The sequence below is a fragment of the Leuresthes tenuis genome, unplaced genomic scaffold (genome assembly GCF_036924035.1).
Source record: "Leuresthes tenuis unplaced genomic scaffold, fLeuTen1.0.hap1 SCAF_22, whole genome shotgun sequence".
NCBI lineage: Eukaryota > Metazoa > Chordata > Actinopteri > Atheriniformes > Atherinopsidae > Leuresthes > Leuresthes tenuis.
The window spans coordinates 17,349,922-17,373,366 of NW_027325376.1; the positions used below are offsets into that span (position 1 = coordinate 17,349,922).

The 23,445-nt window shown below is 41.7% G+C and overlaps 1 protein-coding gene across 3 annotated transcripts in view; it reads left to right on the top strand.

The window, feature by feature from the left end:
- nhsl2 (NHS-like 2) overlaps positions 1-23,445 on the top strand; it is a 145,933-nt gene that overhangs the window by 113,133 nt on the left and 9,355 nt on the right. For all 3 annotated transcript variants that reach the window (XR_011909841.1, XM_072376952.1, XM_072376953.1), the window contains exons 3-7: positions 5,832-5,974; positions 10,408-10,657; positions 19,574-19,756; positions 21,006-22,107; positions 22,225-23,383. Coding sequence is in view for 2 of the 3 variants with exons in the window: in XM_072376952.1 (XP_072233053.1) it covers positions 5,832-5,974; positions 10,408-10,657; positions 19,574-19,756; positions 21,006-22,107; positions 22,225-23,383 (2,837 nt within the window). In the remaining variant the exon portion in view is untranslated. The remainder of the gene's footprint in view (positions 1-5,831; positions 5,975-10,407; positions 10,658-19,573; positions 19,757-21,005; positions 22,108-22,224; positions 23,384-23,445) is intronic.

Genomic DNA, 23,445 nt, shown 5'->3' on the forward strand with positions numbered 1-23,445 from the left:
TACACCCCGAACACCAATCGAATCCCTCCTCCCCCTCACTCATTTTCCCACCACAGTACCCTGCAGCCATATAACTGAGCTGCACTCAGAGGAGCCTGGCTGCTATCTGAAACATGGATCTACAACTGTTTACCTTCCTGCTCCCTCTGCTTTAGTGCTGCTGTCTTTCTGGAAGCAAAAACCCTTGCAGTCAGCACACACATCCCAGTGGCTGTCTTCAAACTTTTAACTTTGATAGTGAACCACAGCCTGTTGCAGCAGGGGTGAGTTCTGCAGTAGCAGAGAAATATGCCTTTCATGTGACATGGAAAGTGATGGGAGAAGTATCCAGATCCTTAATGTGAGTAAAAATTTGCAATACTTAGTAAAACTATCAAAGCGTTATCAGTGTAATGCTGTGTGTATGGATTGTTTGATCATGACTTCCTGATGTCGTCCAAGTTACGAATGAGAGGCGGATCTGAGATTTACGGAAATGCACCTTCAATGGGTACCATTGTGTCAATCACAACATACAGATGTTGCTTTGGAGTACTTGGAGCATACATGAAGGTCTAAAGTTTTGCTAGATTATTACATGTCTATGTGAGTAAGTGAAAATGCGAGACAGAAGCCGTAAGGAGCAACTCGGTTAATGTGCCTTTAAAAGCCAACTTTTGCCCACCACAGGCTCCTGCAGTTGAAAGCCTGCTCATGTTGTTCTCCATGCTTGTAATAGTATTGACTCCACTTTAGGATACTGTCTATCAGGATCTGACATCTTGTTGATATATGGTCGAAGCAGCCAGAGCGTCCACGCTGAGACGCCTCCAAAAACATCCAATACTAATCACATTTCAAACAACCTTCACTTGTGGTTTGGAGTTGATTTGATGTGTATTGCTATCAGAACTTTCTAAAATCAATATTTTGGAGGCAAAAAGAAAAGATTTGGTGTGGGTCCTAAAAAGAGGTGCCCACGCTCAGTTATGAGTGTGAGATTAATCAGAAAGTTGGATTGTATTTTTACTCTCCAACTACCCACCTTTCAGTCCTGGGTGGATATCATCTTGTCTGTATTCTCTTCTTCTTCTATTTCCATTATTTTCTTCTCAACCCACATTGTCTTCTTTTGCTCTCTTCATTTTTTTTCTTCACTGTGTTGTTCTTGATCATGTCGTCTTCCGCTGCCTTGGCTTTTCTTTCTTCTTCTCCTCCTACATCTGTCACTGTCGTCTTCTCTGAAAAAACATGTCTTTTTCATTTACCGCTTCTTCTGGCTGTAGCCATCCCTCTTTGTCTTTGTGTGTGTCACCTCCTTTTGTTTCATTTTCATCTAGCTTTCTTGGTTACTCTTTTTGACCAAATTAACTGCTTGATTTCTATTTTTCACCTATTTTTTCTTTTCTTTTCTGTAAAAAGTTACTACTGCTATCCTGTAATTTCCTTCCCCTACATTAATTCCTCGCCTAACTTTGCCTCTTCTTGATTTTATCCTCCTGGTTCTTTTCCCTTCTCTGCCATCTGTTTCTCTCCGGCTCTTCCTGCGCTCACTCTTCCTCCTCTATATCAATCGGTTTACTCACTGTGTTCAGACTCTTGCTGACACCTCACTTCTTTGCCACTGCAGTTTTGGAAGAGATGAGTTTTGGCCTCTACTCAGTGTTTACTTACCGGCTGATCCTGCTATTTTTGCATGCAGCAATCAGGCAATTTTTAATCACTGCAAAATCATCAGCTCTCTGTTACGAGCACCGGATGTGTAATATGCCTCTATGAGGGGGAAAAACAGCAAAACACAGGGATGTGTCTTCTTAAAGCAAGTGCTTACAAAGTGAAACATCTATTTGCTTCCCAATAAATTTGCAAATGAACTGAACTGACTAGTAAACAAAGTTTTAGTTTATCAAGTCATTGTTACTATTCATGTTAAAGCATCAATTGCAAAAAGGAATGTTAGATGTGTAAGGCTTTATATATTAATTATGTTGACCAAGGTAATGGCAAATATTTCTGGTTGTATGAGCTGTGAAATGTCCCATTTTTCACTTTGCTGAGGTACTAATAGTTATGATGGGTGGCTGCATAACATCTGAGACCCAATGGTAACAAGAGTTTGAACTCAAACTTTGTTATTTGTTGGTTAGCTGATATTTCTGTTTAAGCTAGCTGCTGCCTCCTTGTTTCAAAACTCTACACTATGCTAACCCAATCGGATGCTGGCTGTATTCTTGTCAATCATATTCTATTACATTCATTAAGCCAATGATTCATTTAGCAACAGAAATTAACTGGGGGTAGTTTGGGGTTCAGTGATTTTTAACAGGTTACTTCAACATATAAACTCAGGATGTCGGTGACTGAAGCAACAACCTTCCAATTAAAGAACAACCACTCTATATCCTTAACTACTGTCAGGGACTGTGGTGAGTTAGGACCCAGATGCAGCTCTTTTGATTACAAAACAAGGTTTATTTCTCAAAACAAGACAGGGAGCATGAACAAAGGGCGCGGCAAAGCCGGATCATCAAAATGACTAGACTATGAAAAAAGAACTATGACAAACAAAAACGAGGCTATGACAAAACAAGGCTATGAAAAAACACTATGGCTGTGATTATCTTGATAATGCTATGAGGCAGGAAAACCAGACTTATCTGTGCAACGCATGAATGGATAGTGAGGATTCTGCCGTGACTGAAAGTAAACCAGGAAGCTAAATACTGTGAGGGGAGTGATCAGTGACATGAGGTGCAGCTGAGAACAATTAACCAGGTGACTAGAGTGAACTGAACGTGACAGGGGAAAAACATGACTAGAACAAAACCTGAAAACATGATTAACATAAACTATGACATGACACACTGAGCAGACTGTGACAACTACCACTGCCCTAATTGAATCTAATCCATTGTTATCAGTTAGTATTGGCTGTTTTTTCTGGTCAAGTTGCTAGCTGTAGCATTGTAATGTAGACTGTATCAATACAAAGCATTGAAAATCCAGAACATAAATTGAACACTTAAAAAGAAATACAACAAAAAACCCATGGAACATTCCATTTTAAGCTTTTATAGCACTGAAATAAAATGGTCAAAGTTGAAATACAAGCAAGGATTTTTATTCATCACACTCCAGTGTACTACATACAGAAAGAACATAACAAGCTAGATGACCAGTTGTGTTATTATTATTATTCTGTTATTAAGGTTCAAGAACAATATACGTTTGCTCAGTCACCTGCAGCTATAACTACTAATAAAGGGTCCAAGGTTCCACTAAAACAAGTCTCCACTTTCTAAAGTCTACGATGCTAAAACACCTGAATGATCATTTGCCACCAAACAACCCAGAAGTTGTTCTCATCAACTGTAATTATACATTGGTCAGTGATTCAGGACTATTAGTACAACATGTCAGTGGTATTAACGTATAGACAAGCCATTAATTGTTACCTATTAGAAAGTGGAACAATAACAGTCATATCACAGCTGCAGTTGAGCAAAGTGCAACAGCTTTTATGATGAGTTTTGTCCAACTGTAGGAGTCTTTTTTGAGTAAACCGAAGCTAACAAGATGCTCATTTGGCATTACTGAGGGAATTATTGCCTGGGAGCATTAAAACAAAGCAGATTAACTTGGTCAGAGTTTTTACAGGAATGCTATCCTCTGGCTGAAAGAAGGCTGGTTGCTAAGTCATATCATGGGTCTTGTTTCGCACACATTCACAAAAACTTCCCAGTAGTTTTTTTCTTGAATTGAAAGGAATTTCCACCCAAACCTTTAGAACTTTTTGTGTCGTCTCTCTGTTAACCTTTTCTGCTTCTTCTTCCCTTTACACTTGCTCTTGAAATTTCCCACAAAAAAAATAATGAAATCTCCTTGAAATAAGGTCACCCTCTTTGATGTTTACAAACTGACTAAAAACTTTCAAAATCCACCACATTTGAGTTAAAAATGGCAACAACAAGACATAAGTGGAGCACCTGAAAGTTTTGTGTTTGCAAAGGTCATCCTGTGTTTCCTCTGAAGTTCAAAGGCATAAATTCTCTGAACATTTTTGAAATCCAGTGAACACTTTTCTGCCATTGGCATGCTTCACTTTAGCAGAAAATAGATGCCAACAGGAAGGATTTCAAATGCCATTTGAGACTGCACCAAATCTGTGGGAGGTTGGACTGTCTACCCTAGTACAAAAACACATCTTCATCATTTTGTATTCCGTGCCAGCGCTGCTGTTCATTCATTTCTGTTTTCTTTTCCAGACAACAAATCCCCCGCATGTTGTCTGCAATGGCTTAAACATCACGTTTACCAAACTTTGCATAAACTACATAAATGTTTAAATGTCTAAATTATAGATGAACTTACCAAATACAATATATAATACGGGATTAAGTTAGCAACTGAAAAACTTATCTGTTCCATGCAGGTTGTCCACTTTGTGTAACACAATGTCTTTGTGTTTATAAGTAAGTCATGAATTTGAGACTCCTGCAGAGTTGACACTCTCCTTCATGAAGTACAAATTAAGTTTTGGAAATGCTGATGTGGCCTCACTGTGCTTCGTTAATAGAAATTTCCACCTCAGGCTATCTCACCATGTTCACTTTTTGCACTGTTTGCTGCTAAAAAAAACCTATTCTCACTCTCAACTTGGCACCACCAACTTTTAAGATGCATATAAACATGTCCGACTGACAAAATTTGCACAAAATCAATTTTCTTCAAACCGATGAACACACCCACCCAGCATTAGCTCGATTTATCCCTTTATGTTTACACTCAGCTGGACTCAGGTGCTCCACACCTGCTGTTCCATCCTTTAGCATCTTTTGGTAAAAACAGTAAAGCGTAAGTGCACAATAAAGCTGCTCTCATCCACGTTTTTCTGTTTCTTTGGCCAGATGGCTAAAAACGTAAAAAAATTGGGAATGAAAAGGAGCCCATTAAGACTATGTGTCAAATTTGATCTGTCATCTTTTGCAGCCATTTTTATTTCACTAATCAATGTTTTATTTTCATAAAGATGCAATCCCAAATCATCCTTTAACCTTCCCCAGTTACTTATTGATTTAAGCTCATATGCTAACTAGTTCATATGACACGATGAAACTAACAGCTAACCTATAATTCCTTTTTGGTTGAAGCTGATTCTTGTTCTCAGACCCCTTATGTTGCCCAGCAACCATACACTACCAGCAAGGAATCCGTGTTGTCCCAGAAATCAAGTTCAATGTAAAACTCTACCGACTGAAGCTTCTCTGAAGCTTTAGGGATGGTGCAGGGAATGTGTGTGTTGTGTGTGGGTGTGTGTGTGGGTGTGTGTGTGTGAGACGGCTTAGTGGAGAGTGGGGTTTGGGTCAGGAGTGTGTTTTGGGGTAAAGGATTGGCTGACGGGTTATGAGGGGGAGTGAGTGTGTGGTTGAGAAGGTGGGGGGGATGGGGGTTAGGAATCTGTTTACAATGGCTTGAGGGGGGAGAGTTTAAGCTGCCGGAGAGGGAGAAACATTCAGATATCCAAAGGAAGAAGGAAAGACAAGGGGAGAAAAGCTGTAAATGAAAGATGAGAAAGAGTCGAAGCCAACGAGAGGATTAAATCCAAACTGAAGGAGACCTTTAAGGTTGGAGAAGGTGCAGCGGGAGTCACAGGAGGGAAGCTACAGGGGGATGCAGAGCAACAGCTGTGCTATTTCTCTGCTCTTGGCTGCGCATCTAAAATATTGGGTGTGTGAGTTTGGGTTTCATTTATGCACACATGTTTCCAGCAGAAAGCAAATTCATCCATTTTCTACCTGTCTCTTCGTGTGCTTGTGCTGTTGCGTGTTTTGTGTGCGTGACTGCGTGTGCAGAATTTGAGGAGCAGTTGGATGAGTCGAAGCTGACCGGTCAGACTTTCCGCCATCCGTCCTCGCAGAGCTCCGACGACACGTCGACATCGCTCAGCCGGTCGCCCATCTCCTTCAACAACAAGAGACCTGACTTCATCTTTCTGGTAAACAAACAAACACGCACTCACTCACACACACACAGACGCGCACACACATTAATCATGCTTATGTGTACAGCTTTCTTATTTGATCATACGGCTCCATCACACCGAATGTCATCTCTGTGGTAAATAAATACATGTCCAGCATTTGTGTTATTAACTAATGTCATATATGTGTCACAAGTAAGCACACACACACACACACACACACACACACACAAAGATGATCATTTAAGCTTGAGAACATAAAATCACTTTGTTGTTAAACACACATACACGCACACACTGTGTCCACCTCATTTATCTTTTTCAATTTTCTCCTTCAACAGCAAGAGACCAGACTTCACATTCCCATTAAACTCACCCAAACACATTCCAACCCACTCTATCAGCCTTTTGTTTTTTCCAGTTTCAATTTTTATTTCCCTTTCTAAACCGAATCATCAGCAAACGTCTGCTGTAATGACCAGCAGGCATATTTTACAGTTTCTTTGCTTTTATTTTTATTTCATCCTTTACGCCTTATCTCACCAGAGCCAGTCTGTTGATTCAGTTTGTTGGATGATGAACCTTAGATTGGATTTCTTTTCGAATCATTAATCAGATTTAATTACCTTGAGAGCGTGAGTATACATAAAACTGGATCCTGACAATATTCAGTTTATTTGAATGTCTTTTGTAATTAGTTTTCTGTTCATTAAAACTAGCTGAGTCTTCCGCATTTAATGTGTTGTAAAGCAGGAGACACATGGAGCCTCATTTGCAAAGAAACTTTGCCTTCAGTGCAGGAGAATGTTGTGTCTTAGAAATTTCTCTTTGATATGAACACAGCCACTGAATTGTCCAGGCTGTTCACATGAGTCACATAAGCCAGTTTTCACACACGAACACCAGTGGATTTAAGGAGAATGTGCGGAGAATCGAGTCCAGACTTTCACCACAGTCGCTGTTCACACATGCACTTCAGGGCAGAAGACTCTCTGCTGGAGACACAGTCACGCAAACAATAAATCAGTCCAACTTTATAGAGCATTTTTCAGACAACTGTGCAGCTCAAAGTGCTTGAAATACAAAAAAATACAAGAAAAATACAATAAATACTCCGGAGGGCCACCTGAGAAGAGCAAGACACGATGCAAAAAGTGCAGTGGAAATCGTTGTTTTGTTGACAGCCTGTTAAGAATGAAACTTGTTGTTTTTTTTTAACTATATTTTGTTGCTGATATCCATTCTACACGTATCTGGCTTGTCCACAATATCAACAAGCAAATACAAAGCAACATAACAGTACATGTCAGCAGAAGAAAGACTGTAAAAACTGTAAAAGCGTCGTAGAATTTACCGTTATATTTACACAATGTGTGCTTGCTGATTTTCTGGACTTCTTACCAGTTCTCTCCACAAGAAGTCAGTGTGGATATTTGTATTCTCATATGTGGCCCCTCCAGAACATGTCTGGAATATTTCAGGGCTGTGGTAACAATGAAAATGTATTCATTTGAATGATTTATATGTCTTGAATATGACAATGAACTACTGACTAGGGCATATAGAAACTTTATCAGACTTCCTGCAAAATCTGTTCGTGCTATCATTGTCATCATCATAATGGCTTACAAATTCATGGAGATCATCTTTGGTTTAAGGGAAAAAAAGATGATTAATTAAGAAGGTACCTACTGTGCCTTTTATATTTGATGCTGATCATTTCTAAGAAAAACATCAATACTGGTTGAAAGAGGGTTACAACAACCGATATGTATGCTTTTTTAGAAAGGTGCTGGCGTTGTCACTGTCGTACAGCGTCTCCCTTTGTAACCGAGAAAATCGAGAAGAAGCTTGCTGCACATGGGAGTTTAACAGCCAGTCCACAGTCTGTTCCGAAACCCACCTGACCTTATAATTCATGCACAGGGATCCAGCTATTGTTCTTTCCCCGAGTCTCGCGGATCACTCTGGGAACACCTGCCTCTGTATTGAAGCATAAAACTTTGTGGGTCATATGCACTGCAGATATGACAGCTGCACACTGTTCAGGAAAACTAAAACAGAAGTGAAGGGAACATCAGTTTCATCATCTCATGCGCTGTTTTGTCTGTTTTGAACAAAGGCTTCTTTTTTACTGTTATTTTTATGTAAGAAAATAGCTCTTTATCAGCTTGAAACATGTAATTAATGGTACACATATGCTTACTATAGTTTATTTATTCATTATGATTTATATCCCTGCGTAAGATACCCAGAGAAAGTTGGTATAAAGGATGAGAATACAAAAGTGTTCTTGCAGGAATTCTGCTGTCCTCAATGTTTCCCGAAGTCAGCTTCTACTGAAATCTTTATGGACAGTGTGAGAAATACCATCCGTGCGGCCCATGTTTGTTATTATCTTCTGTCTTCACTTAGAGAGGACTGCGGCTTCTGGCCTTTATTGATAATCTCTAACGCAGTGCAGTACCGTTATTTTGTTCCTCAGAATCTAAGAAGTTACAGCTAAAAGTAGTGTTGTGACAGAATGCTTCAGTATGTTTGTTATCATCCTTTTTACACAAAAGACTGAAGCCGAATTATCCAAAAAACTGTTGTATAGCACATCCCACCCCCTCAGTCAGATTCTTCACAATTAGTCATCATCCTTTTCACACTCTCAGCAGGTTTCTATAAACAGATGCCGAATAAATTAGTGTCTTCCAGATGGAAATATCATTAATCCTTGACAGGGAATCAAAATATCATATGACAACAGGGTTTTCTGTCAGCCAACTCATGCACACAGTGATCGGATCACTATTTGCTGCGAGTTCTTCTCTGTTTTTAGTCTTTTTCCTTCTTCTGCCTTTTCTGCTGAGGCTGTTTCCCTGAGCTGCGTCATTATGTTGCCATGATGGACTCCCACAGTGATTTTACTGCAAGATGGCTCCATGTTCCCTGCATGTTAGTGCACCATTTACGAAACAAGCTGTTAAACAGCTGTGTTAAGTTAATGCCTTTCTCTTTGTTTGGGCTAATTTCAATTAGACTAGGGCAGGCTCCCATGGGTCACCTTCTACTACTGCAAACAGACGTGGTTCTCACATCTGTCACAAGGAGGGATAGACTGAAGTCTTTCCTGCATTGCAGGAGTAGTCTGTGTTTCAGTGTCTTGCTTAAGGTTTTCTTGGCCGAGGTGGTTGATTTCTCAGATTTAATACCAGGCAGATGACAGATGTGAGTATCCTCTGAGCTGGGATTACACTGTCATGTTTTTTACACCAGGGACTAAACCATCAGTGCCTCTGCTACTCCTTGGGCTCCGTCCCTGCCTGCTAATCAGAGGTTACCTCACGATTTTTGATCTTTTCATCTTTGTCGTGTTTTCACCTCCCCTCACATCTTTAAAATTGAAATCCCCGCCTTTGATTATTCAGACTCACATCTCTCCTTCCTACAAATAGTATCTGTCTTTTTAAAAATGAAAGTGAGACTGTTTATATTTCTCATTTCAACTTCCTTGCTTTTATTCTCTGCCTCCTCCCCTCCCTGTCTTATTTTTGCTTAAGAACAATTAATAGTGGAGGAGGTAAAATAGTTGGTAACATCCACTGGCTTTCTCACTCTAAAAGTTTTCGTTGTATTGATTTTTGCTTTGGATTTCATGTAGATGTTTTGTTTTTTCTTTAGAACTGTTATAGGTGAAATGGTGAAGAACTCAAAGAAGTTCAAAGTGTAGCACAAGATGCAACGAAAGCAGAGTTGTTTGGAGTGGAAATGTTGCGAGGAAATTAAATCAGCACCGTTAAAAGGCTTGAAATGCATGAGAGATATTTGGATATCACTCCATAAATGTTGCATTTGTCTTCAGAAAACCTCGCTAATTCTGTCCGAGCAAAATGAAAGAGAACCAAACCTGGCAAATGCAAGTTTTTTCTCTCCACTGTTTCTCTGTGTCAAGTGCCCTGAGATGACCTTTGTTGAGAATTGGTGAAAGATAGATAATATAGAAATGACAAACTTAGGAAACAGCTACTTGTACAGGCTTTATTATCTTCTTGTCGCCTTCTCCTGCTTTACTCATTCAAGTACATGTTCAATAAATATAGAAATGATCAGTGCCAGACAGCAAGCCTCAGACAGAAAGGGCCCCAGCTGAGATTCCAACCAGCAAATTCAAAATGAGTTTAAGCGCTTCGTTGGACTCAAATTTCCTCCACAGCCCAAAGTGACAAATGAGTCGTAAATATTTTTAACCGCCAAATAAGAAAGGTAACCCCCCCCCCCAAAAAAGAGAGCATATTAAAGGTCTGAACACAAAATTCAATTTCATGGGTACTTGAAATATTCAAAGTAACATACATGTTCCCCTAACTCGCATGCGGCTGTGTTCAGCGGATCAGATCTATAAGAGGACTATCACAACCTCATTTAACACAGTCCTCCCTTTCTTCTTCTTCTTCTTGCAGCCAGCATCCAAGCAGCTCTATGAAGATGAAACCACCTCCTCGGTGTTTGGTCTAAGGTCTGTGACCGACCCGTCTCCCTCCCCGTCCCCGTCCCCATGCAGCTCAGATCGCCCCCCTCTGGGCTGGAGCAGCAACAACAGTAGCAGCAGTACAGCGACGTCAGCTACGACCGGACCGCCTGTCGCAGAGAAGCCCCGCTGGCACCTGGGAAGACACGCACCGGCTCACTTCATACCACTCGACATCACAGGTATGACAAAATGCCTGATTCTAACAAAAGCTGGCATTCAGAATACATGCTGCACATGCTCTCCCAATCAGTTGCAAGGCTCTGTGAAAATCGAGGAAGCCTAAGGAAGTGCAATGTAAAGGTCAGCTTTTGCAAAGATGTACTTACATTTGAAGGCCTGTTTTTTGTGTTTCACCATTCTTCATCTTTGTAGGGACTAGATGGAGGAGGTGATTCAAAGTCACTGTACTGCATGTTGCAGTGGAGCCTTCAGGATGCTTTCACAAAGTCATAAAGTTAGTGCTGCATGAAAATTCTGGACTAAATGAGTTGACCTCATGAGTCTGGACATGAGTGATCCTGAGCAGTCACAGCAAAGAAGTAAATGAAACGGATGACAGGCATTCAGCGTGTGAACTGCTAGTGATTGTCCATTAGAAAGTGTGATAGGCTCATACACTCAAGTAGTTTTGTTCCAAACGAGTGCCCGAGTGATTGGTCGAGGAAGCGCCTGACTGAAAAACATGTCCATATGTGACCGCTCGAGTCATTTAACAGGAAAAACAATCAAACAGCGCAAGTTCAGCCTTCCTAACGTCAGTACTTGTGCCATATTGCTGGACATTATGTGTATCTTCGGTTTTTTGAATGTTGCTCATGATAATAAACTGTTTAAAATGTTGAGCTCTTTGAGCTAATGTTGAACTCTTTTCACAATTTTCTGCTGTGTAATTAGCAAAGGCATTTGAGTTCAACTTTGGTGGGCTTTTAGGAGGGAATGTGAGGTGCTTTCAGGCAGTGTATTGTCTGCAGCCAAATGCCTTCAAGCATTTCTTGGTTTCATTAGAATTTATGCCTTTCATTGCAAAATAATCAGATTTTACATGAGGTCTTTTTGGAAATGAGTCGGCCTGTGGCAGCTGTGAAATGGCTCCTTGTGAATGTCTCAAAAAGCTAAACCAAAGCATGGTTAGAATATTTGGTTGAATTGAACTGGAAAACACTGGTGACTTGTTCCAAACTCTTTGTGCTGTGTTGCAAATGTCTGATGCGGAAGACCTTTCCTTCACCGACGTCTTTATTGGCCTCGAAGGAAATTGGATTTTTGTGTCACATTCATAAAAGCAAGATCATTGTAAAATTGACTGAGGGGAAATTACAAGAAAGCAGATTTGAATGTCTCCCTCTTTGCAAGTCACAATTAAATAATTCGATTGTACTTCTCTGCTTATACAGTATAAAAAGTGTGAGAGGACTGTAGTTGTTTGAGTTTGGGCTTTGCTAAGCTAATAGTTAATAGATTAATAGAGTAGAGTAATTTAGCTTAGACTGTACCCCTTCATAACATCAAACTGCTGTTTCAGAGAAAGAGCGGGCTGTTCTGGTTTTATGTGGCTTTTGTGGCTCTAAACTGTCGGTTGTGCACACTTTGGATGAAGGGTGGAGACGTCATGCTGTCCACAGGATGAAACTTTTGTGATTCTTTGCTTTTTTTAAGATTGTGCTTTTCTCAGGGAATGTCAGATAACTATATCACAAAGCTAAACTTTGGGCTAGCTTTGGATGACTCCTGTCTGACAATATTTTTTGCAAATGAGCTCCCAGAATAAGAAAGTTAGACATACCTTTAACTGATGCTTTTTCTTCAATTGTTTGAAAGATGCATGCTAAAGTGTCCTCTCAGGAGCCAAAAAGCGTGCTAAAGTGCCGTCTACAGCGGTGAGGACGCACTATATGAGCCCTTTTTTTTCTGTGCCCTTCAAAAAGTCTATGCACGCCCCTGCTACCAATAACACAGAGGCGCACAATGATGCAAATTTTTTTTAAACGATTTAGAATTCTCATCAAATACATTGAAATGAAAGTAGCGAGACTATTTTGAGAATGTTAGCAGTGGCAAGTATATTTGTGTTAAAAAGAGGCAGAAACAGAGCAGTCCGACAAATAAATGTTCAAGTAAAACCTTTGCATGCACCTAGCAAACCCAGTTAGGTCAAGAGGAAACATTTTGGGTTGAGCCGTTTTATCTACGCAGTAGAACAATTTGTTCTCCGCTCGCAGGTTTTCTCAGTGTGTATTTTTTATCCACTAGAAGGTGCAGTTTTACAGGTCCCCATATGAAAATTCTGCAGAAATGCGATTCGATGTCGAGAACATTTCCTTCTCGTGATCGCTCTCGCCCATCTCTGGCAGTCAGCTTTGCTTTGCTTTGCTTTTTGTGTGTGTGTGTGTGTGTGTGTGCTGTCAGAGCTGTTAGTATGCTGCGGTCACCCTTAGCAACATCGTTCTGATACTCTTGCTTCCACTCGTTTTAAACCAAGCCTCCCCCCTTTGTTTACTTTGCGTTCATGTGGTGCGTGCATGTGTGTGTGTGTGTGTGTCTGTGTGAATGAGGGCAGTTGCGTGTGTGTGGGATCATCCTAGTTTTTGGCATAGCAACTGCTTCGTCACTAGTTCCCTCTCCCCTCCTTTCTTTCGCATATCCATCTATAGTTAAATATCTCTTTCTCCTGCTCCTTCCTCCGTCACAGCTCTCGCACTCCTCATCCTCTGTGTAGAAGAGGAGAAGGTCAGGCATAATGATGCATGCCTGTGGCGTTGTACTTGGTGGGTATTCATTGCCCTCAGAGACAAGACAAGAGGGAGACAAGCGTGAGGAAAAATTTGGTCGAAAAAAGACCAAAATCAGACCGTAGCCCTGATCCACCTGTCTGTAGTGTCCACCTGCAAGACCATTAGGTAACCCTCTTCACTAAGAGAAATAGTCATAAACTTATTCTGTCTTTTACTGAAGCATTGTTAAGCAAACGTTACCCAGACAGGTGTAAATATTGTGGGACTATTTTTAGCTGTGGAGGAATGAGCCGCCCAAACTAAAACAGGTGACGAACATGTTACAGAAGGTGGGTTTTTTTTAGCTATTAATTCAGAGGATTGAGATGCAACGCTTACATAGAACATGCACATTTGTGGCATCAGTTCATTGTTGGTTTTGGATCTTTTCAAAGACACATTAGGTAGCGCCAGACTTATTCAACTTGTTTCGTGACACCGTGTGTCTCATATGTCTACCTCTGTTCCTCTGCATGACTCCCTCTCTTCATAATTTTCTTTTTGGTAAACCAGCGAACAGGTAGCTTGCAGCCAGCTTGCTGTTGCCATGGCAACTCCACACTCTTCCTCTCCCCTCCCACCCAAAACATAGGAAAACAACGAGCGGACAGCAAAACAAAAAAGCGAAAAGTGTGTGAAACAGAAACGAGGAAGGGGGGAATTGTGAGGTGAAGAGGTGGATGGAGAACTAGACAAAAGGAGGAGAGAGGGATACTCGGTGGAAGAATAATCAATGAAGGACAGTCAGAGCTCCCTGTTCCCCTCCTCTCCCCGCCTCTGTTGTTCTGCTGCTGCACATCTTGCTCCAGCAGTTTTCATGAATGACTGTTAGCCGGAAAAAAAATATGTGAATGCAGAGCAAGCTGAGAGAGACAGCTTGAGTGAAGAAAGAAGCAGGAGTCTGAATTCATTTTTACTTGACACATTCCATGTTTTACAGTGCTGTGCAGAGGTCTTGAGCCACAACTCTCTTCTTTATCTATTGTCAGGAAAACAGGGAAACAGGTGCAGTGATTTAGTGAAATGTGCAAAAATGAATGGAAAGTCTGTATAATTCTAACAAGCTTGACAGTCAGTATGAGTTATGTTTACACGTATATTCTCCAACACAGCCTGAACCCTCTTGGACAAGCTTTCTTGTCATTTCTTTAAATTGTCTTCAGGAATAGTTCTCCAGGCTCCAAAGCTCTTCTTTGGATGTTGGCTTCCTTTTGTTCTGTTCTCTCTCAAGATGATCACACACTGCTTCAATAATGTTGAGGTCCGGGCTCTGGGGAGGATTCATCCCTCCATAAGACCTGTTGCCACTGAGTTTCAGTCCACTTCTTGTGTCATTTGGCATTTGAGGCTTGAGCCAACAGTAGATGGGTCAACTGAAGGTCCAGATGGATCTACACATCATGCTGAGTTATGCCAAGTCTTTCTTGAATAGCTCTTTGAGAATCAGCTTGTTGGTGCAAAAATCCTATTTCATGTCTGCCAAACTGTGTTATCTTTGAATTTTTTGGGAACAATTGTGTCTTTGTAACAGGCTGCTAGTAACAATGTTCCTAAATGTACAATTTAAAATAGGTTATTTGCTGAGTTCAGTGTAGACCCGACACTGGCTCATCCCTTGAGTTGACTTTTTTTTATGCTTGAATGATTCACCGGTCGGTGTCAATAGGAATGTTCAGGTACAAGAACTGGACCGAAAATGAGTGAAAAAGCTAATAAAGGTGCAAAGAGAAACCTGTCCACCTCCCTGAAAAGTCACAGCAGGCAGGAAAGCAATAATACAAGGGCCACACTGAAGAGACATTACTATGGAGCGCTCATTGTCTGGTGTCTGTGGTGAAATCTTATAGCTATGGGGATATTCTTTAAAATGACTCCCAACCTGTGAACAGCAGTTGTCACCAGGATTAAAGAGACCGCTGGACCTGCAGATAGTGGTCAGTGTGTCACAGCCTGACAGGAAGTCCCATTAAAAGTAACTCTGCTCAGTGTCATAGCTCAGCCTCTGCTGGATGGCTGTATATGTGCTTCACCTCGAACACTCAGACTGATTTGTGCACAGCTGAATGACCATTGAGTGTCACACAATGGACGAACTAAAAAGACAGGTTTTTGGCAAAATACACCGGATGAATGGCATCATAAAAAGCCCTTTGAAGAGATGAGAAAGGGTAGAAAAGCAGCCAGGATAGTAGTCAGCGAGTCGGAGGAAGATAGAAAGAAGGAAAGAATACTTTTTCTCTCTATTAAAACAAAATGATGATATGAAATGATAACCCAGATATCACAATGATATCAGTGGTATCATTGCATCTCCTGATCCTGATGCTCAGTTTCTCCAATTGCAAAAAACTGCTATCCTCTGCCGATATAAACATTGTCTCTGGGAAGAAAAAGACCAATAAAAATGGATACAATTGTCAAAGCTATGAGCTGGTCTCATGATTGTGTTCCTGCCAGTTCCATCCACCTCTTTCACTCACCTATTAGATGTTTATAAGGAGGCTAACAAGCCCTTTCTACCACTACGTGGACTATGCAGTGAAGTTTCACCTCTTTCTACTTTTTGTGCAGTCTTCAGTCCTTTTAATGCAGCGTAAAGGTGGTTTAATAAGAGCATAGAGAACTTGTTTAACATGGTAACATGACAAATATATTATGTGTGGTTACTCGGAGCAATTGGGTAATAAGATTTGTCCTCAGCTTTATGCTTAATTTTCAACCTAATGTCACTTCAGAATGTCTGCAGGACAAAAACATAACAGAGTCACGACAAAAGCTGCAATATAAATTGTTATTAAATGTTAAATGTCTAACCCTTTGTGACGGCAAAGTGACAAAAAATGTCTATAAATGCTGGGCTGGATGAGGGCAAACTGGGGCCCATAATACATAGACCTTCTACCTTCTGCTTTCTGATTAGTGTTTTTGTGAATCTCACACGTGGAAAATATTACTTTCATGAAACTTTCATGTCATCCAAAATGAAGGTATGTGACTATTTTTGGGAGTTGTGTTTATTTATTGACGGATGACTCTTGATTTGACTTGCTGTTAAGTTTAGGCATCAAAGCCACTTGGGTAGTTCGAAAAGAGCACTTAAACCACTTGGTTTGGTTTAGGTTAAAGGGTTGCAGTCAGCTTTAATTTACACAGCCTCAGAACATAATTGATTATGGCACAAAAATAGACTATCGCCTGTAGGTGTACCCGGCTCATTTAAATCTGACCCCGAAGGCTACATTCTCAGTTGATCAGTGAGGGGGTCCTGGCCAAAATGGCAGTATATGATGCCACAAAAGCTAGACCAGGTTTGTATTATCTGTTTAAAATCTGTGAGCAAGGCAAATGAACCAGCAGTTAACAAATCAAGGAGTGGAGAAACCAGCTGTAACTTGAAGGGGGTCTACAAGCTTTAAGTTTGATTTTTTTTATCAGCGGTGGGGTCTCTATTTGCTAAAACGACTTTGAACAAATCTTGAATACAGCCACTTCCAGCCAGTTTCCAGCCAGTGCGAGTGGTGTTCCAGCCACACACAGAATATGCTGGGAATTGAATGGCCCACGTATAAAGCAGCCGGTAATTTCAAATGACTAGATCTGTGAACTTCTTCGAATGTTAAACGATAACAGCCTTATCATTGCCGTTTGTTGAATCCAAAGGGTGTCGTGTTTGTCCTCTTAGGACAGCTTTGCTTGCTAGTTCTGTGTGTGTCTTGAAAATTCCTCACTCTCCGAGGACGACAGAGCTTCATTGAAAGGCATGATTTTGTTGTAAAACATCCTTTTTAGCAGCAGACTGCATGCAGTTTGTCGCCGTGAAAAAAACAAGGCTGATGGCTTAATAGAAGCCAGACTGAATTATGCAGATGGATGAGTAACTGCACTGTGTGTCATTGAGGTAATCAAGAAAGTACCTTCTGCCTCCAATGACTCATTGAATCACTGTCAGCACTGACGACACACCAGGCGGCCAGGAAGTACTACAGAACAGCATGTGACTTTACAGCACCTGGTGGAAGACTCTCTGGATTAAAACATGATGATTGACGATGTAAAACATAAACATAAAGGAGACTGCTCTTCATCCTTCTTCATCTGAGGCGAAATCACATTTAAGTGACAGAAAGCAGTTCACTCCAGCCCCTACAATAAAATGCGTACTCACCAGCTGTCTGCGATGACTTAAAGTCAAGCCTTGTGCAGCTTTGTGTGTGTGTGTGTGTGTGTGTGTGTGTGTGTGGGGGGGGGGGGGGGGGGGGGGGTAAAAAAAGAAAGGCAGAACTCATGTGAAAAACAAAGATTTTTTCATATCAGGACGTAATTAAAAAAACGTATCTGCTCCATAACAGATCATCAAAAGAGGTAAATACAACATCTGTTGAGCATCAACACATGACCTATTATACTGTGACATTATTCATTTAACAAAAACTAAGTGTGCAAGCAGGGTGTGCAAAAATAGATACGCCCCACGATTCAGTAGCTTGTAAAACAACTATTAGCAGCAATAATTTGAAATAAACGTTTTTCTGTCTGACGTTTTTGGTCTCTCACATCGATGTTGAGGAATTGTGGTCCGCCCTTTTTTAAAATGTTCTTCAGTTCATCGAGGTTTGCAGTGTTTGCTTATACACAGCGTTGTATAAGCTCAGTGTTTCAATCAGGTTGAGTTCTGGACTCTGACTGGATCATTGCAACACCTTGATTCTTTTCTTTTTCAGACATTCTGTTGTAGATTTGCTGCAGTGTTTGGGATCATTGTCCTGTTGGTGACCCAGTTTCAGCCAAGCTTTAGCTGTGGGACAGATGGCCTCACATTTGACTACTTTGAGTACTGAGTACTTTGGTATACAGAGGAGTTCATGGTGGACTCAATGACTGCAAGGTGCCCAGGTTCTGTGGCTGCAGAACAAGCCCAGATCATCAGTCCTCCACCACTGTGCTTTACAGTTGGTGTGAGGTGTTTGTGCTGATATGAGAAAAGACATTCTCCTGACCCTTCCAACCCTTCCAAAACAAGTCTGAACTCAGTCTTTTTGTAATCGTGCTGTCATGAACTTTAACATTTAACATGCTAACTGAGGCCTGTAGAGTCTGAGATGTAGCTCTTGGGGCTTTTATGCTTTGACATGGTCTGACCTTGGTGGCGAACTTTCTGGAACATCCACTCCTGGCGACCTCCCTATGTTTTCTACTTGTGAATCATTTTTCTCACTGCAGAATGATGGACTCCACATAGTTTTGAGATGACCTTAAAACCTTTCCAGACTGACGGGCAGCAACAATTGTTTCCCTAAAATCATTGCTGATGTCTTTCCATTCTGTTAACACACACCTGAATGCTCCAGACCAGCAAACTGCAAAACCTTCTGCTTTTATAGAGGTGCTCAAACTTGTTGATGATCAATTTATGAAGTGCACTTGATTAGCAGCACCTAGCTGCTGCTTACCTTCTCCATTCCTATGGAAGCAGTAAGAGTGGACTTTGTGTTCACACGCCTCTACATTTATAATTGTTGCAAGTTTTTTTTTAGATAAGAGCTGAGACTCTGATTTTAAGATCTGCAAAGGACCAGATTTTTTTGTGCGTGTTTTTTAAAGATTTGTAAAATATTCTAATTGAAAGAGGGTGTACTTTGTTTTTGATTATTATGACCAGTGACACCACAAAAAAATTCAAATTGAATCTGAAGTTCAGTTTTTTTTAGGTGAAAGTTATAACATTATGCTGAAGTTACCATTTTTATGTTTTCAGTATGCATAAACGTCCCTGACCTGTGTTTGTTTGCATTTCAATAGCTGGAGCTCTTTAAGGTTAATGGTAAAAGGGTGGAGAAAAACATTTATTCAAGTGAATTTTTGTCAGAGGTTTCATCAATAACAGTTATTTCATAAAGAATAAAAGAGTGGCATCTGAAGCTCCATCCATTCTATTTTGTGTCCAGATTCTATTTACTGTAAGTTCAGCAAATAGGATTTATTGCAGACAACATTTCATAGTGTAACTTGTGTAAAGCTGATGCATGCTAACACAGCAGTATATGTGACATTGACTGAGCTTTTACGAGATGTACATTTAACCTGAGTGAATAGATGTGCGAGCTGCATGAAAACAACAAAACACTTTACGAATGACTCCGATTGAGATGTTGATTGTAGAATCGAATTTTTCCCTTCAAGTCTCTTTATTCTATACTCATAATCTAATACTTAAATGCTACGCCAACAACACAGTTAGATTAAATGGTTTATTTTATTGACTGTGTGGAAAGTAAAAATCGCTTCCTCTTGTTGATTGCCCCTGCTCCTGCCTCTGTCCAATAGGTGAAGGGGGTGGAGTGAAATTCCACGGCGTCGACCTCCTCCAGCACTCCACGTCCCCATCCCCCTCTCCTGGGGACCCTTTCCCCCAGCAGACCCACTCCCTGGATCCTGTTACCGACACCCCGCCCCAAAACCTTCCACTGAGGAAAACGCACTCCGATCTTGACACAACTTTGACTACAGGTGTGTGTGTGACCATCAAGAAGAGATCTTACTCTCATCTGTTTTTTTTTTTTTTTTTTTGGTTCTTCAGTTCAGTTCTTGTTTTTCAGTGGCATAGATCTTGTTTCTGCACAAAATAAACTGTGCAGCGCCTTCAGTCAGAGGCAAGAAAGAAATAAAGGAAGGAGTCTGTCTGCACAATCTCACAATTAAAGTTTATGTTTGGAGCATTGAATGTTGTAGGTTACAGAAAAAAAGAGATTTTACAGCAAAATGTGCTTCGAGGCATAATTCTTTCACTTTTTATTGCCACTTAAAGAAAAGAAAAATGTTTAAGAATTTTGTCCCATTTTAGATCATATTCATGTGGCATTAAGGTGAAAAAATATATAAATGTCATTTTACATTGGGTTACATTATTCCTTTTACATACACCTTGTTTTTTGTGTCAATTCTCTTAAATGCAGCTAGATTACTACTCTGCATTTCAGGAAAAAAATTTCAGTCTTTTCTCTTTTTCTCTTTTCAAACTTTTGATTTAACAAAGAAATCGACAAAGATTGATTTAGGCTTAATAATTTCTTTGTCATCTTTGCAGTAATCTGTTTTTCTCAGTGAAAGACAGTGTCGCCAACAGCCAGGATATTTAGCTTTTTAGCTGCAACAGGGCAGATATTGCAGGGATTGGTTTCCTTGTAAAAGAGTCTTACTTGGACAAAGTAGTATGTCCTTTTTGTTTTTCACAAGTACACAGTCCGACAAGGTCTTAATGTATATCAGTGACCTTGTGTTGTTTTTGTCAAAATACAACATTACAACTCTTCATTTTAAAAAACACGATTTAACAGCTCAACGTCTAGTTTAGTTCTTCATCTCACACTATCTCGAAACAATCTTTGATACAGCAAGGTAAGGAGTGGTTCAGTCATAAAGGACGACCAGACACCAATCCTGGTTCACTTCCTTTGAGTATCTCAACTTGATTTATGGGGCCGTTGTATCAACAAGGATCAATTGTTTGCTTGTGTAAATATATTTTTCATAAAAAGTCACCTAATAAACACATTACTGCAAATTTGAAACATTATAGTTTTTTCAAGCAAGGAACCAAGTGGGGGAGAGCTGTGTTTTTGCCTGTGAATACCTAGCATAGTTCTCTACATAGGAGTTGCTATCATTAGGCATATTGTTTACTGTTAGTTTGCAAAGTTGAATTTTCTTTAATTACAGTCGATGTATTAATTCTATTCCTTTCACCTCTTATCGACAGATAACACTTTGGGCCAGCGGCCCCCAGACCAGCTTCGCCTAGGAACTATGGACCACTCTGGGTTGCTGTGCTCTAACACACCCTCTGCGTCCTGGAACGGGCCGAAAGGTTCCACCTTTTCCCCTGGAGCTTGGAACGAGCCTTACAATTACACCATGAGCAAAGGCCCAGCAGTTCCTCCCAAGCAGCACAGCATCATTGGTAATACAGGAGCAATGCAGGACGGAGTGATGCTGGTGAGCTCAGGACAGTTGGTGAGCTCGAATTCCAGCTCGTTCACGTCTGTGACAGACCCTTCTGGGAGAACAGGAAGCAACATACCAGGGATTTCCCTGGCAGCAGTCATGATGGGGAGGCGGAGTGAAACTGAAGGGGCTGCAGCAGATGGAGGGAGAGGTGGTGGTTGGGAGGTAGGGCGAGGGAGGGAGAGGTCGGCACGATCCATAGCAGCACAGAACGCCTTCAAGTTCCGGGAGCGTTCCCTTTCCACGCCTACAGATTCTGGCTCCTTTGGTTTTACAGAGGGTGGCATGGGGCCGGACGGGAATATTGTATCTACTGGGAATGGAAACACTGTGGCAATGGACCATCAGCAGGAGCATCACAACTTCCTGGGTCTTGGTGAAAACTACGCTCTTCTCTACCCTAGAGGAAGCTCTGAAGACAGCGTTAGTACTACAGACACAGTTTCTGTCACAGCTTCAGACTACAGCACAGATGGCCGCTTGCGTCTCCGCTCCCGTTCCATCTCCCTTAAGAAATCCAAACGCAAGCCCCCACCTCCTGTGAGGAGTGTCTCTCTTATGAAAAACCTCGGAGAAGCTGAGGGGAGACTCCGGCACGAGGGCAGTCTTTACCGAGATGGCCGGCCAAAGAGCCTTCACATACCCAGAGACCACTTCCCAGACTTCCCACCAGATTTCCTTCTACCCAGCTCATCTTGCTCCTCTAAAACCAGCATTGGTGAACGGGAGCTGGGCCAACGAAGGAACGATGGACCTCCGAGTCTGGAGGTCCAGCCACCAGAAAGGGAGGGAGAGACAGAGATGACTTTCCCTTCTCACTGGCAGTTGGGAGAGTGGAAAAACAATGACCCCTACAGGTAAAAAAGCTACAGCTGGATGTGTGGGATATATTTGCTCAACTCTTATTTTATATGCCTGGTTATTTATTGTCATATAACTCATTAGGCTTTCTTCTTTTTCTTGGTTTTCCTTAGGTCTTTGTCTGGCTCCAGCACAGCAACAGGTACCACAGTAATCGAATGTATGAAAGTCAGAGGAAGCTCCGAGTCCCTTCTTGATTCTCCCTCCACCTCCAGGGCCACTTCTCCTTCACAGCTCTCCATGGAGACTGATGTCAAGGCTTCCTCACCCTTCAAACCTCCAGGACTTATGTCGCCATCAAGTGGCTACTCCAGTCAGTCAGAGACTCCCACCCCAACTGTTCCTCTCAGTCAAGTCGCAAGCCAGGGAACAGGAGGAACAATAGGGTGTAAGATGCGCCCAAAGATCCCAGAGAGGAAATCCTCGCTACCATCACCCAAGGACCCAACTGCTAGGTCTAGATTGTCCTTTGAAATGCCTGGAAATGCACATCTGGAATTGTCATCACTCAAGCCAAAGCAAAAGACCAGCAGGCGGCATTCTGACACCTCAACAGCAGCAAAACCAGGAAAAATCAGCCCCAATTCTTCACAGGCATTGCCAGTGGTCACCCAGAATGAGCTAAAGACCATTCGGCTTCGCTCCATCTCCCGTGGCGACCTAGATGATTGCCCTGATGGGGCTTCTGACACCATCGAAGAGGAACAGCACGGCCGAGACCTTCTCGAGGACCCCAGCCCACCCCCCACACTACCAAAACCCAAGCCCCCAGTTGCGGTCAAGCCTCCTTTGCCTAAACGACCTGTTAACCTACTCCTCAAGTCGCCCTCTCCATCCTCCACCTCCCCCCTTGCCCTTGACTCACCTCCTGCCTCACCTGTGGAACGGCCGGTGCCTCTAGGCAACATCTACAAAGTCATGAAAAAGCCAAAACCCAAAAAACCCCCACCACAGACTCCAACAAGTCCTGCTGGTGTCCCAGATTTGTATTCTGCTACCATGCCACACACTGCCTATGATCACTCCTTTCTCCCTCACTCTCTGTTCGATCTCCCTCCTCTGCCAGACCCACAACCTCTTCTGGAGGACCCACTGCATGAGCCTGAATTTGACACTGATTCAGACATCCATCTGGGGCCTGAGGATGGAGGCTCACTTCCTTCTCCCTGTAGCAGTCAGGAGGCCCCAGAACTTCAGGATAAGAGCAAGACACTCCCCTCACGGATGACAATCTCCTGCCTGGCAGAGCTTTCTGACAAAAAGAAACCCAAGGTGAGGAAGATTTCACCCATTTAACATTTGACTTGTTGACAAGCAGTAGAGAAATACAGATA